This window comes from Centrocercus urophasianus, unplaced genomic scaffold, assembly GCF_019232065.1.
Source record: "Centrocercus urophasianus isolate 14NV4802_14NV808 unplaced genomic scaffold, USGS_Curo_1.0 seq_14, whole genome shotgun sequence".
NCBI lineage: Eukaryota > Metazoa > Chordata > Aves > Galliformes > Phasianidae > Centrocercus > Centrocercus urophasianus.
The window spans coordinates 19,311,975-19,330,070 of NW_024884586.1; the positions used below are offsets into that span (position 1 = coordinate 19,311,975).

An 18,096-nucleotide genomic window follows, 5' to 3' on the forward strand; every position below is an offset into this window, starting at 1 on the left:
ATTGCTGAGAAGCAGGGGAAGGGTTTGGGTAATGGGATGTAAAGGCAGTACCATTCCAGGGGTGAGAGCAGTGGTAGACAGCATTCTGCCTTTCTCCAGTCACTCAAGAACCAGGAGCAGGAAGTCCTACTGTGCTGGCAAGTATCCAAGCTTCTCCCCATCAGAGCCTTGTCCTTAGTCAAATTCCCAACCCAGGTTACAAGGAAAGCAAGCAAGGCACAGTGAGAGAGGCTCCATGTTGCAGAAGAATAGGAGCTTAGGGAGGGTCTCTGAGGATGCTGTCAGAGCTACGGAGAAGCCAGTCTAAGAAAAGACAGGAGCAGGAACTGCCCTTGTTCACTGTTTTCCCTCAGTCTTCTATAAAATAACACCTCCCTATTCTTAGGTAAATGCTGCCCAGCTACTTTGTACTTCATTCAGTACTGCTGGCTGCTCTCTTACCACCATTTCACCTACAGTGAGTGCTGTACCTAACTCAATATAACTATCCAACATATCTTTCTAGTTGAAAAATTGTGTCCATGTGGCTAAACAGTTGACTCATTTTCCTTCGTGCTTTTTCCTGAACTTTTCAGTTGTGTTTCACAAGTTATTCTTTAGGTCTGGAGTTAATTCCAGCTCTTGTTACCCTTGCAGGATAAGCCTTCTGCTTAGGAACTTTTATCCCTGGCAGTCTGCTTATGGACTGCATAGACATTTCCCACTTCCCTGCTGCAATACAGGAAAGTGTAAGACAGAAAAGCACAAATAGTCCTGCATCTGTTTTTACTATCAATGCATTAAAAAGGAAAAAGGTATGAAGCTACTTGAAAGGGGTCTGCCTTCTATCACCACTTTGTCTGAAGTTGCTACTGTGAATAGCAACAGGAACCACCTCTATGGGGGCTGGTAAGCTCTTTTTCCAGGTATCTGATATTTTCCACTAAATCCTTGCACTAAACCATAGGACCTAGTGCTAATCTGTAGCCAACAGCAACTTTTCACAGTGCATAAGGAAAAGAGATGAAAATGGGAGTGCGTGAAACAGGCAAAACATAAACAAGTGTAAGCTGGGCTCAAATTTTTTTCAGTGATATCTGTCCAATGTTGTTTAAATGTTACTAGTTGCAACAAGAAGTGCTTATTGATAAAGACTGCATAGCCAAACTTCCAGTACCTTCTTCTGGTCACAAACTTGCTACTCTGCATTCATGTCTGCCCTTACTTAAGATCATCTGAACTACCATGCACTGTCCCTGCACGGCAAGGCTTCACGTGCAGATGCTGGTCCTCTGCAGTCAGTGGTGGTGCTACATCCAGAGTGGCCTGGATTTTCCTTAGCAGCTATTTGTTACCTTCTGTTAAATGAGACCTCCCCTACAGTGCAAAATGTAGGATCACTTAAGAGACACACTATTACAATAAGAAATTAAGACAAGGTTGCAAAAAAAAAAAAAAAAAAAAAAAAAAGTAATGTTTTTATTAACAGATATAGGCACTTCATTTAAAAGATTTTCTTCCTTCGATTTTTATTTATTCTGAAGAGACAACATTAAGCCAGGGTTCACAAATGCAGAAAAGTTTTCTAGATATTGGGAGTACCATGATGAAGTCTACTTTAACTGTCTGTATCTTTTTTTTTTTTTTTTTTTTCCTGTAGTCATCTGACTTATGCTTACAGAATATTCCTCCCTATGAGTTACCTAATCTACTGGAATGCTGCAGCAATCAAGCTGCCTTTATTACAGTAAAGAATTAATACCTCAGCATGACCTCACTCTGGGTCACCTTTCACATCATCAGACTGCAATGGGCTTACAGCGTGCATGGATTACTAAGCAATTGCTGTAAAAATCATAGTGCTGGGAATTTTAAAATTTAATCATATTTTCAGTTGTGAAAATGCAGATCCTAGAGGCTGTCCTTCTTGGAAGGTGTGTCAGCTCATGGTCCTCACTTATGAGCTCGTTCTAGAATAGCTCTTTAGCAAACAATGTTCAGAAGTCCAACATTTGTACTTTGGACAAGGAAGTATAAGTAAGTCACCTTCACCCATAATATGTGAAAACATTTTAACACCTTCTCAGCAGTGGTTCTTGCTATGCTACCTTCCTTACGTTCTTGCAGTACAAACTGACCACAGGTTGTGAATGAAATCCCTTCTGAAATAGATGCATGTAAGTAACCAGAATGCTTGAATTAAAACAAAACGGTCTTCAGTTTTAAGATCATAAGGCATCTTTTTTTCTCAAAATGTTGTTGAAACGGACATACAATTTCTAGATTGGAGGAAGCCAAATATAGGGAAATGTAAGCAAGAGGATGTTTAAATTTGTGTGAAGAAGTGGGCTGTTTTGTTTTTTTTCTTTTACATTTGGAAATTGAACTTTAGGAATGAACTGGACTTTAGGAGGAGGAAGTCTATTCAGAAAGATTGTTACAGTGCATTAAGGCCAGCCTACTGCCTTGTAGAAGTTTTACTGCAGAAGAGGGTGTGCATTGCATAACAGCCTCCAGGCTGATGCTGTTTCAATCTAAAGTGTGTGTACGTGGGAGAGAAAAAAAGGAAAGGTGACCATTAAGTCACATGATCTGATGTACCAGAACACTCAATAGAACATCTGGTTCTGTTTGAAAAGGCTGTATTCCCCTTAGCTCCCTCCTCTCTCTCTCATCTGTGTCCAAATTATCAAGTCTTTAAGCTTGAAATGCCCACATTTCAGGAATGAGTATCATCTGTAAACAGTCAGTAAGCAGGAATTCACAGAATTTCTTCCATCTGATGCTTTTTATCTTCATTTGCCAACTACAATGATGTTGATTTTATTCCACAACAATTTGGCTTCTGTCCCAGTATGATGTTGCTAGTGCTCAAGTTAGTGATGTTGATATTGGATTGAGAATCTAGCTGGATGTGAATGTAATCCTATTATGCAGGTGTCTTTCTCTTCAAAGCCTAAAGCATTAGTCACTGTATGCTTTCTTTCAGGGTCAGCTTCAGCACTAGGAAATCAAGGGACTGTTTTTCATATTGCTTACAATGATACAAGGCAGTTCTGTAATCAGCTCTCTTTCTACAGTGTGCAAAAAGACTTAAATGCTAAACTTCCTGTATAGTTTCTCACCTAGTCCTTGGATTCCATTTAGAGTGTAGGTAGTGACTCAAGAAGATCTAGAGGATCCATTCTCAGCCTACCCTACTGTGCTTGGAAGCACTCCTCTTAAAGGCAGATATTTAAAACAAAACCAATAGCTTGTAAGTTACGCTATCGTAAGTTATCCTAATCACTAAATTAATGTGCCAGTGTTTCTAAATGTACATAATGGTGGAATTCTAATGGCTTTATTTTGAAGATGTTTAAATTGCATCCGTATCGCTTGGATTGAGGTTATGTTAGTCGGACTTGGAAACAGTGGCTGACTTCTCAAGCTTCCAAAATGGTAAAAGAGCACTGTTATGCCAAAACAAGCTAGCCCTTATAGCTGGACCTTCCTCTGATGGAAGTCTCAGGCAGCATACAGATGGAATTCTAAATGAAGTAGGTTTAAGGTACACTGAAAATAGATTATATAATGATACACTACAGAAAAATGGGAAATGCAATCAGTGGAAACTTGTTCCAGATGGCAAAATAGAAGTATCTTTGATATCACAGAACTTGAGTTGTAGAAATGGAATTTTTGATTGCTCTTATCTGGGGGAAAAAAAAAGTTATAACACATATAATTTTAATTTTAAGATGATAGCCAGAATGATTGGACTGTCAAGCTAAGCTTATACTAGTAAATGAAAAATTATCAAGTTCTTGGGCAATGAGACAAATTAGCATAGGAACAACACATATGTATGCACATCTAAAACCAGGTGGCTGTATACAAATTACTTATTGGAAATAGTTCCTGAGGTGGTCTAACTTCCAATACCCATGAATTATTTGTACGTGTGCTAACTGACTGCTGTCAAATCATGTCAAATATATTACCATATTTAGTATGAACTATTGCATTCCTGTTTCCAAATCTGTTCAGTTTATTAGCATGGTTTTTGCCTTAGCATCCTAAAATATCTGCTTTTAGTACATAAAGAACAATTGTATATTTAAGGTGGTAGTTACTGTAAGTAAAACTTGCTTATTACTATGGATAGAATCATTTACTTTTCCCCAAGCAATGACTTTTACTTAGAAACTAGGACGATCTGTTTTCCAATATTGCCTCCATTCATCATGGACTGGAAAGCAGCTTCAAGAGAAATAATGACAAAAGTTAGTTCCAAATCAAATGTGTCAAGTAACTTCTTTTAAAGAAAATGACAGAAGCAAACATGAAGTAGTTCCCCAAACAGGAGCAACGATATATATTTATTCTTAATGATATGCCTTATTAATGGAGGGGAAAAAAAAAAAAAAAAAAAAAAACTAGTGTAATAAACTGCCACAGGCAGCTTTGTGTGATTATTTTTTTAATCAATTTTTAAGTTCCTATTTCACCCAATGTAAGTTCATGATTATATTTTCTGCTTTTGTTACGAGGACACAAATGCCGAACGTGAAGATGAAGCATGACTGGAGAGCCCACAAGTGCTATCAGTTTCACAAACCTTTGTGAAATGAACAGACTTCTAAGTACTGTGCTTACAGGCAACATATTGCAAGGAATGTGACAAACTGATTCCAATAGAATGAGTAAGTAAGGTGTGAAATATGCCTGCAAAATTTGATCTGATTCCCTTAAAATACACATTTTTACCAGTAAGTATCAACAAGAAATGAAAATGTAGAAATAAATGTGTATCTATATGCTTGGGCCAATGCCTATTTCTACTGATTTTCAGTCTTACAGAAATAAGTGGACTACATCCTATCCTTTCCTGTTACTCGGTAGGGATGCGTTCTTACAGTGCATCTTGAGTCACCTGGCCTTTTAGCTTTGTCTCGTTGGAGTCACAAGACCCCCATGGTTTTTATATTAATTATAGATTTTTGGATGAGGCTACAGGCTATCTTGTTTCTCCAGAAATATTAACTTAGATTGTTTTGTCATGCTAGTATGTTTTCCCTTTCCTTGTACATAGCTTTCAATTCATTTTTTGTTAGCAGATCCAGCAACAAGTACTGTTAGAAATGGACTTTTTGTTTTGAAGCGTAAGTTCAAAGTTTCCAAAAGACCCTTTTGTATGCAAGTTCCAAGAAATGGGCAGCACCTTAAATCAGTAAGACCAGGATGATTGAGAACTGCTAAGGTAACAGTTTAAACACTTTAACCCAACTCCCACCTCCCCACATCATAATTCTGGGGAGAGAAAAACCTGCAAACTTTATATCCAATAAATTTTTAAACATATGTGAGTTTCTTACAGGACACTTTAATACCTCGTGATTTTTATTATCTAAAACATGATTTTTAGTGTTATAATTTTTAGTGTTATAATAAAGAACAAGAATCTGAATTGGCAAATGGCTTCTACTATTGTTGCACTCAATGTTTTTAGAAAATGTTATAAAAGCTTACCACCAATATTCGCTAAGCCTTCTACCACTGTCTCTCTGACCTGTCAATACAAAAATGTCCTCTTAGCTTTTGCCAGACAAGATTAACATCTCTTAGGAACTGCCACACAAATGGTAAGGATTCTCTGCTCTGTTTCAGCTACTTATGTTCCAACATCAAGATAGAAGCCAATACTTTGATAAACCTATAGCTAATTTAGTTCTTCAATCAGAACTGGAAGATCTGCACACATGCCAAAATCCTATATTTTGGGATTCTTCCAGGTAACCACACTGATCATCTGAAGAATCAAAAACTAATTTAGAAAGACTTTACAGGGAAAAAGATACCAAGAATCTTACCAATCCCAAAATAAGAATTAGTGATTATAAAGCCCAAAACAAAATCTCTGACAAGATCCCCAAAAGCATTCAGAACACGAACTAAGCAGGTATTCAAAAGTAAAAAGTTTTAAAATCCCTTAAGTCAAAAAGCATTTCTATCCTATGCTGAAAGGCAGAGTACAGATATCAGCATCCTGTCTGTCATAGTGCAGCCACGCCATTCGTGGCAAGTATTCACTATAGGTACTACCTGGCAAGCTTTCAAGTGTACTGCAGCATTCTTAAGAAAATCTCTTTGATCCTGGAGCACGATAATACAGTCAGAGACAAAGAAATAGACTTCCTGTACTCATAGCACTAATCTGAGGAGATAATATTGAAGGCCGCAGGTTAAATGTAAAGATTCCTACCTTCAGTTTACCTTCTTGGATCCACTGACAGAGTTGTGATACGCTAGCTTCTTGTTTGTCCATGTAGTTCAACACCAAGAATCTTTCTCTGTCAAGGAAAAGAGTGAGCCTTGAGCTAGGAAAGGCTTTTTAAAGAAACACAACAATGTTATTGAAATTGAAGGAATGTCAGTACTGATTACAATGATGCTTGCAGAGCTTTGCAAGCTTGTTAAGACAGGAGCAGGAACTTGAGAATAACGCTGATCTTGGACAAAAAAATTTCTGTTTCAAGCATCAGAGGGAAGCATGACAAAAATCAAGAACTACTGCCACAAGAACAAGCAAATGTCCATAAAATGCAGACTATTTTTTTTTTCCTGTAATGGAGTGAACAGTGGATCTGGAATAGATGGAAAGTATAAATTAACTTTTTAGCTGCCCAAAATTTTGCATGTGGTGCTCTCACAGCTGCCTAAAGCAATCAAGTTCCCATTAGTTCCCATTATCTAATGAAAACCCAAATACTAAAACTGAAATTTAAAAACAACCACAGCTTCAGCTGCATTCTTTCATTAAAAAGAATTTGATTTTCTCCTGAACCACTACACCTGGAGAGATAGCATGTTGCAAAACAGCTGAGAACAGAACCGTGGCAACACATTCCCTTATTTTGAAGAATCTCTCAGAGACTCCAAGACTAAATTAAGCAATCACAAATCTATGTTAACAGGTAACATTATCCTTTCCCATTTTTATGCCATTACAGACAAATGTAAGAGAAAGAATTTAATGATGCTGTGGTTTTAATTTTTTCTGGTGTTGCAACATTCTGCTGCAATTACACACGCCTGGTATGGATCTACAGACCATCAGTTCTATCTTCTGAACATCAGACTCACAAAAATCTTGTGATTTAGACCTGGTCACAAGTTCCAAAGGAGAAATGTACCTTGTGATGTTTCTTTCTTTCTGTATTTTTTCTGTGTCAGGAGGTAATGGAGGAGGATAAGGCACATCTTTGTTATACTGAGAAATCTGTCCACACAGGATGATATGGCTGTTCTGATTCATCTATTTGGGACAGCACAAAGTGAGACAAATTACATTCCTTGCTCTCATAAACCACACTTTCTAGACATGCACTAGAATATATCACAAAATTTTCACACAAGTGTCTTTATTTAGTCACCTCTCCTAGAAAAGAGCAGAATTTCAGCCTGTCAACCTGTGACGACCACATAGACAAATGCAGACAAAGAGTGGAAAAACATGCCATGCAGTATATGTAGCATTAAATATGAGGAGCATAATAGGGTTTTTTTACTATGTGCCTTTTTTGTGAGGAATAGGAGTAATAGGATACAGCTGTTGGATACAGGCTGTGATTTAGAGATCCCAAAGAGAGCATTGCCAGCAAGGTCTCTGCTATGCAACACAGACTAGTTTCATGTTAACATGAAAGATGGATGGTCAAGAGCATTTATGGAGATCCAGCAGAGCTGCCAGTAAACCAGTACTAAAACACAAGATTACTGCACTGACAGAGAATGTTTTAAGAACATTACTGTCTCCTGGCCAATGAAGCAAGAGATCAGAAGTAGAAACTATGTTTTCACTAGTGTACTGTAAGGCTAGCCCAAGTAAAAGGCACTGATGTCAAATGTTTGATTCCTGATCGGGATCAGCACCAAAATTAGATCAACAAAGTGGAAAGCCTATTCTACTGTATTACAGGCTTAATTCAAAGCTGGGTACGCAGACTTTGGAGAATGATGAGAATAAACCTGATAGTTGGCATAATCACCTGGCTTATAACTGTATCACTGATCTCTCCACCAACATTGTCAAAGTAAACATCCACACCACCTGGGCAGAGTTCACGGAGCTGCTGTGCCACATTCCCTTTCTTGTAATTGATAGCAGCATCAAACCCCATTTCTGAGACCAAAATGGAGCACTTTTCATCTGTGCCAGCAATACCCACAACTCTAGAGCACCCGTCCAGACGGCCAATCTATTGTTAAAACAGAACAAAACAATAAAGAGAAGTTGATCGTTTTCCCCACACATAAACGTTAGGCACGTCTTATCCCACTAAACCCGAGACAGCAAATTTGAGTGTACATTCCCATCCCACGTGACATAACTGCAGCCAAAGAGCCTTTTGTTGTTCCTTCCTCACATGTAGAGAAGGGGCAGTTCCCAACAGAATTACACTGCCTTTCCAAATCACTGACTGTGGAATTATAACACTCAGCAGTACTGGAGAGCCAATGTGAGGAAAGGTTTACTGCATTTGATAATATAGGAAAAATGGAAGTTGCCAGTCAACTCAAAGACTGTACTCAAATGGCAGACTACTCTAAGAAACACACTAGGCATCTGTTTTTAGAGTATCCTCTTCATTAGCCTCAGACCCTTTTCTGCTATCCCAGTTTCAGGAAACTTGAGTTTCATACCTAAAATCTCTCCATGAGTGTGAGCCAAATCTGTGAACCTTCCCATGAAGTTATACTTGTTTATATTTATAATGGTTTTATCTGTATGTTTAGTAATCATCATGTTTCAGAACACAAATTTAGTAACTCTATACCCTTTGTGTCTTCAGCCAACCTACCTGGCCAGCCAAAGAACCGCAGGCACCAGCTGCTCCACTCACCACCATGGTCTGATTGGCACCCACAGTCACATGGCCTTTCTCTCTTATACCTAGCAAGGCTGTCAGTCCTGTCAATCCAGCCGCGCCAAGAAAGTAGGAAAGGTGTCCATCCACAAGTTGTGGAACAACCTACAACAAAATCACATGATGTTCATTTCTTCTAAGGTGAGGTTTTGCTGTTTGTCATTTGACTGATGATACAAGACTAATTCAGGATATTTACAAGGATATTTACAGACAGCGACAGCTAGCTATAAACTGGTTCTACCTTAACAACAAGTTTACATAAAATGAAACTAAGATTATTGGTCCACAGTTTCAGAAAAAGGTTGTGAGTAAAATCACTCACAAGAGCTTGAATGATGGAAATATCAAGAAGTGTCCAGCAGATCAGAAGTCTCAGGCAATGGCAAACTATCCCTACGTTAGCATAAAGGACAAAATAGCAGTGTTATCAAACATTAGGAATGCAGATCAGTGGCACTTCTCCTATGGAAGAAGTACAAGCTTTCACTAACAGGTTGGTGAATAAATTGATTTAAATGTGCCTAAAACCTTTCATGACTACACTTCCATGGATCAGGAGTAGATCTACCTAGAATTAACTAACAGAATTAATTAACAGAAGCAACCTTGGGGAAGTTTATTAAAAAGACAGCAAGTGAAATAATACTGGCATGCCTGATAGCCAACAAAAGCATTCATCTTTTTCTTTGTTAAAAGCAGAAAAACTGTTACAGATTTTGTCAACTGTGAGTTCATCTGCCTTTTGAAATGGGTTTCTTTATTAATATCAACTTGATTTTGACTAACAAATAGTATCATTAATTACTCTTTAAAAAAAATAAATAGATTTATGAAAATAAAATGGTGACAATCCGGGTTTTGTATACCTTTTGTAGCAAGCCTCCATCCAGAATGGCCACTGTCTGCCAGGGCCAATTGAAGGAAGTGACGATGTCTCCTTTAGCAAAGTTATTATGCTTGCTCTCCTCCACAACCCCAATGCCCCCACCATCAGCAACTTCAGAGAGCTGCCAAGGCAGGAGGTAATCTGAACCTGTATCTTCATTCATCCGGCAGCGCTGAAAGACAAGACTTTAATGAGAAGCTCTGGTGGAACACATCATTTGGTTATAAGAAGTTCAAATGAAGCTGAGGATGGGACATGTTTCAAACGTCAGACACAATGAGCTACTCAAAAATCTCTCAATAAGCCCCAAATATTCATAATCTTCTCTTAGATATTTCTTTCCCTGCTTATTCACGTGGTACAAAAAGACAGATCATTTTAATCTCCTTCACCAGTGCTACCAAAGCCAACATGTTCTACAGACATTGCTTCAAAGTCAGCCTCATACCCAAAGGCAGCTGGCTTGGACCTGACAAGATTTCCTCATATTCCTTGACTGCATGAATCACAGAAGTGTAGGATTGCAAAAAACAGCCAGAAGTCATTTAGTCCATCTCCATGCACTGGAGAACAGTAAAACATGTTTGGATCATCCCTCACAAAGAAATGTTTAATGAAACAACTTGGCATTTAAATATTTAAATATTTTCTTTGTATTTCCTCACTAGAGATTTTACGATTGTTGACTTCTGTTGTTAAATATCATGAGAGGTGCAGAGTTTAAGGTAATTTTTAAAGAAGTTCTGGCTTAGTTGTAAGCTCACCACCTACCATGTATGGATCCACAGAGAGATACAGGGTTCTAACACGTACTTGTCCCTCTTGCACTGTGTCTGGTATTGTACTTTGCTCCAGTCTGAAGTTTTCAGGCACTGGCACTCCATTCTTACCTAGAATTATTTTGAAAAGAAACAAATAGGTCAATCAATGCGGAGCTTCCTTTAATCAACAGGAAAGGCATTTTTAATTACGGTAGTCCCTTTTAGAATATGTTAGCTTGTCTCTGTTCATAGCCATAAAACTATCAGCTAACTCAGCAGATTGAGATTTAAACAGGTGTACTCCCAGCACCCAAACTGAAGACACAGCTATAACAGACATTCCAAAATGCTCAGCTAACCCTTCCTGACTATTGAGGACTAATTTCTACAAGAAATATCTCCAAAGGCTAATGAAATATTAAATGACTTGTTTCAAATCATCCTGGGTATGCAGCACAAGAGTTGTACACTAACCACTATTCGAATTATCTTTGCCTGGTCTATTCTGATTTGCAAGCAACCTTTTGATCTACATTTTATGCAAATCTAGACAAACAATGTAGACTTTCATGTTAATGGATCTGATGGCATTATTCTTCACTGGCCAGTACAAGGTACTTGTACTTAGTGATAGTTTCCACGCTGCTTGTTGCAGAAAACTTTATAAAAATATTCTAATAATCTTACAAAAAGAAGACATTTCAGAACTAAAAAGCAACACTTGATAATCTTTCTTCCCACTGAGTCTCTACTCCTAGGGTTTTCTCATAATTATGCATTATTTTTCTCAACCATGAGATTAGAAGTCTGCATGTAGAGATTAAATAAATACGCTTCATAATAAACTTTGTTTATTATTGCATACAGTATTAAGATATGCAAATCTGAAGTTGTTTCTGCTTCTACTCTCAGCACTTAGGACTATTAGGCAACCACGACAAACACACTGCTCCCTTATTGCAATAAAATACATACCAGGGCGTGAATTCAGCACTACTCTTTGTATAATCATCCCTGCTTTTGCAGCGATTTCACACTGGACTCCTACAAAGGAAAACACTGCTTGAAGGGCTGAAGCATAAAATCCCTTGAGAAAGAAAATGGGGTAAAGTACTCAGCAATTTGGAAATGGAGGTACAGGAGTTACGTAACACATGTTTTGACACCACTTACAAATCCCATGGGAAACCTAACATCCACTCTGTCCCCTACACAGCAGTAAAGGAGAGCTGCACCATCCGCTGAGCCAGGAGCATCCCACCAGGCACAGCTCCGCTCTCCTACTGCTCTGCTGGCATTTTGTAGTGAGAGCAACCTAATGAGCAACCACAGAGCTGCGGAAGAGAGGAAGAACTAACAAATGGATGTAAATACAAACAGCTCATCCAAAACAAACTAAACTTAGAGGTGTGGTGCAAGTGAAACCCTGCAGACACATTTCCATGCTGCCAGAATATAACCTGTTCTTTCTGACTTCTGCCAAAGCCTGTGCTTTTCAGATAACGCTGCCAAAACGCACTGCTCTGCTTTTGCTCTGTTGCAGTTGGATCCATCTGCAATGGCCTGATATCCTGGCAAAGCAATTGCCAAGAGAAGGCCACACAGTGGCTTCAATACAAATTTGAAAAGAGTGAAACATGAGCCTCACTACTTTTGATATTCATGCCCAATAGTCATATAAAACAATCTCAAATGAAGAATAAACAGACTTGTGAACTTTATACTCATGCAGTTAAAACAACGTCTGTTTTCACTCAGGTAAAATCCTAAGAAGAAGGATGGCCTAAGGTAAACTTTGGCAAATCATGGGTTCAGCATCACTACTCCACTACATATTTCCTGTGTGATCTTAGGCACATTGTTTTCTTGTCATTTCATAAAATCTTTTCAGAACAAAAATCCACATTCTTCTCTAAACTTTGAAGTGAGCAAGTCTGTTCTTACAATGGACTCACAGACTTTATAAACATGAAATTACATATTTTTACTCCGTATTTCGTGTCATTCCTGAGCCAACTCAAGCATAAATGATCTAATTTCGCGTTCTTGAGTTCTTGAGTATCTGAATCCTCTTACATTACCTTGGCTGATAGTATTTGCATAACAAAATTACATTCAAGAGGTCCACATAGCAATTGTCTTAGCATCTGAGAATCTGTGTTAATTCCATGAGCATTTTACAAATGGCCAGATGTAGAGAATACAATTTAAAATGTTCCAGTAAACGATTTGCACACATACAGAACTTGGCTTAAGTTTATAGCCATTAATGACACTGCTCTGTGCAGAAACAATGAGTTAAGAATGTAGTGAATATGAACTGACATCAGCGTGACAGTTCACATGAAATCTGGACAAATAATTCCTCTAAGTACTATTCACATTCAGTTCAAACCTATCCATGGTATTAAGTGTTTGATCCACTGTTTATAAACTGCACAGAGTTGGCAGAATCACTGTACAGCTCATGCTTTACGGAAACGTCCGTGCTCAAAACTGATTCTATTTTTGTTATCCCAAAACCAAATACCCTTATTATGCAAGCACAATCTGAACAAGAGGCCATAAAAAGCATTTTTATTGTGCCCAACACATATTTGAAATATCTGCTTTCTACTATGGTACAGAGGGAAAAAATGCAGTTCTTAAAGAAGTGTTGAATAAAGATATTAACACATTAAAACAAAGGAAAGGCAGTATGGAATGGCACAGGAAAACACAAGTGGAAAAATATACAATGTAAGTTTGGATTGCTTCTCTGAACAACAGAAGTTCTGAGGGAACAAAAATGCTACTGGTTTCCCAGGCCATTTTAAATTTTGAAAAGACCTAAAAGAAGCAGCATGCACTACCATTCTGGCTTTTCCAAATAAAAGTTATCTGAGTTTTTATTCTTTAAAACAAATGGAGTAAAAATTGTGAGTTTTGACATCATCATTCTAGGCCAAGATTGTCTGACCCACATCTTGAGTAAACAGCATTAGGCTGCACAATAGCAGCACCTCCAGGGCATTCTCAAATAGATTCTAGCCCAGTTTTAATCTTATTTCCTTCTCCTCTTTCTTCTCCCATTTTTGCAAACTGACACATGACTACTCCTTCTACAAAGTGTACATTCATCAGCACTAAAACACTCCAGTTTGTTTGTCTTGGGCTTGGTGCAGAGATCTACTTGTTTCTGACATTGTTTATAAGACAGTTTTCAGTTGCATGTACTTCTGACAAAATAATTCGTCTGCTTCCAAGTTGTTAAAGCCCACATCAGGCGTGGTCCTGTTTAAAGAAAAAAAAAAAAGGAAGAGTGGGAAAAAAAAAAAAAAAAAGGAAGAGTGGGCAGTTTATTCCTCCTGTATCAGGCCTAGGCAGCCAATATAAGCAGAAGACAAGACTTGAAGTCTTCTAAAACTGTATCAAAATGTCTTAAGATCTGTGTTTCCTAAGAGCGAGCTTTCAAGGAAGAATGATTTTGAATGAGGAACATGCAGGAAGGAAGGACTGGTATTATGAATCAGTGAGAAGAAAGAAACGTGCAAGGAATAGCAACATAAGGGCCAGCAAAACTCAGAAATACAATGGAGAGAAATGGAAGAACTGGGAACAACAAATGAGGAGGTGAGACCAAGAAAGCAGAGATGAAGAAAGATGGGCAAGGAGCTCAGGAGTATGGGGGGGAAAAACGTAACTAACTGAAAAGAACAAAAAAGTGAATGCAATGTATTAGGCGTCAAAGTTCACCACTCCCCTAAGATGCAGTACATTAGAACACAACATTAATTACATTGCAAAGTCAAGTTTTCAAAAAGTAGAAGCCACAATCAGTACAGACTATGATGAAGAAAAAATGCATACCATTAAAAAAAAAGTACTTTTCTGAGCTGAACTAATAATTTCAGCATTCCCAACATCTCATGCTTCATTTAATTCTCAAGGTGAATTCCCACAGTTCCTCCTACAGTCCAACTGGACTGACACACAGATCGGAAATTCCAGCAGGTACACAGACTCATATCTACATACAGTTGGACTGCATAAACTTAGGTTTTCTCAGATTTAGGTGTCCTAAATATTGGAAACTTCCAAGTACCACCTCTTGGGCAGGTTTGGGCCTGTTGTTTTTTTTTGTTTTTTTTTTTAATAGCTGCCTTGTATTAGAGTTGATGAGAATTGTTTAGAATTACCAACTCCTAAGGCTTATTTTCCCTTAGGAGAATTTCAAGTCACAGATGAAGTCGAAGGGTGCAGATGGCTCCCAGAAAGGCCAGAGCGTCACTCTGGGAGAAACACCTGGCACTGCTGCGAGTGCTCTGCGATGCGGCACACGGACACCCACACACGGGCACCCACACACGGGCAGTCCCGCAGCGCACCGACTGAACACCTGCCAGGCCGTGAATAGACTGCGAGAAATCACTGCTGCCCAAGGCGGAAGGGACCCTGGAGACCGTCTGTGGATGGTCAACACCACAGTTTCTGAGGCTGCGGGCAGAACAGCATAGGAGAGAGAAACGAAGAAGGCTCAGAAGAAACAGCGGCCCCGAGGTCGGGCCGGTCACTGCCCCAGCTGACGCAGAGGCCCAGACGGTGCCTCAGCACCGCGCCGCGCCGCGCCACCTGCTCACTCCCAGCCCGGCGCGCGGGAGCGATGGTTAGTGACAACTCGCACCTGCCGCGCGCGCGCCAGCAGCCACGCACCCCGCTCACCTCCAACCCCTCCTGCAAAACCCCAGCCAGACTCCCGCGCTGCCAACGGATGACTGAGCGCCCCGCCCCCTGCGCGTGCGCACAAAGCCTGCGCGCCGCGTGCCTCCGCTTAAAGTGGCCGAGTCCCGGGCGCGAGCGTTGTGAGGGAGGCGGGAAGGGTTGAGGTGGGGGGATCGCTTCCTGTTCGCAGCGTGCGCTTTGTCCTACGTTCCTTCACCTCAGGGAGACTGAGCTGTGCGGGCACTTGTTGCTTGTGAAGGGCAGTTTGCTTTTCACTTTTAAGGGTAATGCTGAGTGATACGTGCTTCTTCTGTTTCAGTGGGTGAGGTTTTGTTCACTGATGTAAAATGGGGCTGTATTATGTATAGCTTTATGGCCACTCCTAAAATTCCACCAAAGTTAATGTGGTGTGCATTGTAATTCCATGTGTGTACGTATATATATATAAAGATGCGGAGGCATCTTTATTTGAAGAAGTGGTAGTAAGAGGATGAGCCATGAAAAGGCAGGGCTCTCCCTGCACTCCCTGAGTCCCCAGGCTGCCCACACACACACAGCTGTGGGGTTGACTGGGAAAGGCAAACCGGTCTGTGAAGTGGGCACCGTGTCCCTGGGAGCTGCTGTGCTGTGCAAACCGACCACTTCAAGGACTGAAAAACTCTTCCAGGTTAATGGTCCCAGTGACTCTGCCCTGCAACTTACATAAATGCAAGTTCTTTCTGCTATAGCTTTAGCCATGGCATTTTAGTATATCCAGGAATCGTCTGCATTTGTGCCAACATAACATCGCAGGACTTGAAGTAACGCATTTGATACTGGTCTAGAAAAGAGTAACAAGAAGGCTTACACCTCCATATTCTTTTCTCAACTACATCAGTTGGATGAATGAGAGATAACACCTTTACCAGGACTAACTCTCCAAGTAAGTTTTCAAGTCTGAAGTTGCTTCTGTAGTTTTGAGTGGATGTATCCTATACAGAGACGGCCTTTTCTGATGATGAATGCTCACTTGCCTCATACGTGCAAGAAAATAACATTAGCTTCTGAAATAATTACTTCTGTAATGTTGTGTGTCATTAAAGGAACAAACAGGAGAAGATTACACGTTATGTGTTAGCGTAGTATATCTTGATGACTATTGATAGTTGGAAGAATACTGATGAAAACTTTGCTCCATATGGTCATATGTGCATAATTTTGTTTCTATATACTATACAGTGGCAATACTGCTTTAATGATTGCTGTGTTTATATAAAGTGTTTAAGTGAGCAGTGAAAATCTCTGGATGAGTCCACTTTGTCTCGCCTAGCTGTGGTGGCTGTATATTCTCGCTAAACAAAGTTATTGTGAAAGATGTTACAGCAGTCACCTGCAATTTCAGCTGAACCCTTTTACTTCCTTTTCTCTCACTACTGTCTGTCTCTCACTGACTGCTGCTTACTTGGAAGGGAAGCTGTTGTGAAATAATCTTAGGTGTGAATTTAAAATGCAGTAGCCATTCTGCACCAACTTGCCTTGTGGACACGTGTTCTATGCTAGGAATGCCTTTTTGTGGTTTGACTTCACCTCCCTCAGACTAAGCTAAACCTCAGAAAGTCACCTTTAGTGTCAAATAAAGCTGTCAGTAATGGCAGGCCATTGTGGAATAGCTATTACATAACACATATTAGCCTTGTTTGTATGTGGTAACACTGCCTAAGTCAACCTAGGTGTCATTGTTTTAAATTCAATCAGAGATGGGGCAGAGGTGAAACTGGGGATGTGGTTATGCTGGAAGATGGCTGTGATCCTTGCTGACAAGCTGTTGCTGAGCACCCAGATCAGGAATGTCATTCATATGAGTTTGGCTCTTGTTTCATCACACAGGTGTTCTCTCAGATTCAAGGCTTTCTCTGGACAAAAAGGAAAGAAGACTATTTAGCTCCCAAAATCCCAGCTCTTACCTGTTTCAGAGTGGTTAAGATAATATTCCCAACAGTTTTAATGAAGTCAGTATCAATAGTATCAAGTAGAATTCAAAAATCAAACTATAGAGGATTTTTTTCTTCAAAACAATCTGGCTGTGAATCCTCTTTTTCTCTGTTTAATCTGCCCTTAATATGGAAAAAGAAAACCTTATATATTCCACTCAAACTGTGAACTTAATTGCTTTTTATGCACCAGGTAATCCTGTTAATTTCCCAAGGTTTGCTGGGCTCTTGGATCATACTGGTAAGGGTATGTAAAAATAATTTGCTTTTACATGCTTCATTGTTTACAGGTAATTTATAATGTTCTTGTTAATTAGTGTCACTAAAGTAGGTAGTAGATGAATAATACAGCTGTTGCTTATGTAATTGAAGTTTTGGCCATCAAAATCCCCTGGGTTATGTTTAAGCTCTGAGTGACGCCAGACTCCTCAGCCTGTCTGTGCAGGCTGCAAAGGCGTCCATGAAGTCCTTGGTTTCTTCTTACCATCTTTGATACCATGTTGCTACAGTGTTCCATTTCCTGACTTTCTTAGAGGGCAGCTCCTTAGCTGTTGGTATTGTGTTTGTTTGTTTTAATAACCATTAATGATTAAATTATTACAATTCTGCCGAAAAAAAGAAGGGTATTGTAGCAGTAGTGACACAGTGGTGCAGGTGATGAGTCAACACTGTGGTGTGGTGGTGAATAGGAGCTGCATCACCAGAGCAGGCTTGCCAAAGCACATGGATACGTATTGATACGTATTCTTGCTAGAACATCTAGCAGGTAAACAGGCCTGGGAAGATAGGAGGGAGAGCACTGGCTGCGCAAGGAACATCTCTTTGATGGATTTTGTGAATAAAAGCAATTGATTGGATTTACATTCAAATCTGGCAAAATTTAATTT

The 18,096-nt window shown here is 39.5% G+C and overlaps 1 protein-coding gene across 3 annotated transcripts; it reads right to left on the reverse strand.

Annotated features, from left to right (window-relative positions):
* Positions 1 to 1,482: 1,482 nt before the first annotated feature.
* Positions 1,483 to 15,311, reverse strand: PTGR2 (prostaglandin reductase 2). Of its 3 annotated transcripts, none has more exons than XM_042813948.1 (10): positions 15,240 to 15,311; positions 11,514 to 11,582; positions 10,549 to 10,667; positions 9,758 to 9,949; positions 8,823 to 8,993; positions 8,010 to 8,219; positions 7,155 to 7,276; positions 6,224 to 6,311; positions 5,491 to 5,530; positions 1,483 to 4,221 (listed from the first exon to the last, which is right to left on the reverse strand). In XM_042813948.1, the coding sequence occupies exons 2-10, from the start codon at positions 11,548 to 11,550 to the stop codon at positions 4,157 to 4,159; spliced, it is 1,044 nt and encodes a 347-aa protein (XP_042669882.1). In that variant the 5' UTR covers positions 11,551 to 11,582; positions 15,240 to 15,311; the 3' UTR covers positions 1,483 to 4,156. The 3 variants fall into 3 exon arrangements, with proteins under 3 accessions (XP_042669882.1, XP_042669883.1, XP_042669884.1); XM_042813949.1 differs by having other exon boundaries at positions 15,231 to 15,253; XM_042813950.1 differs by lacking the exon at positions 5,491 to 5,530.
* Positions 15,312 to 18,096: the final 2,785 nt, after the last annotated feature.

Coding starts and splice junctions, on each gene's coding strand:
- PTGR2 (XM_042813948.1), bottom strand. CDS start 11,550: ATGATTATACAAAGAGTAGTGCTGAATTCACGCCCTG. Junction 9,950..10,548: donor TCTCTGTGGATCCATACATG/GTAGGTGGTGAG, acceptor CTTGTCTTTCAG/CGCTGCCGGATGAATGAAGA. Junction 8,994..9,757: donor ATGGAGGCTTGCTACAAAAG/GTATACAAAACC, acceptor ATTTTGTTGTAG/GTTGTTCCACAACTTGTGGA.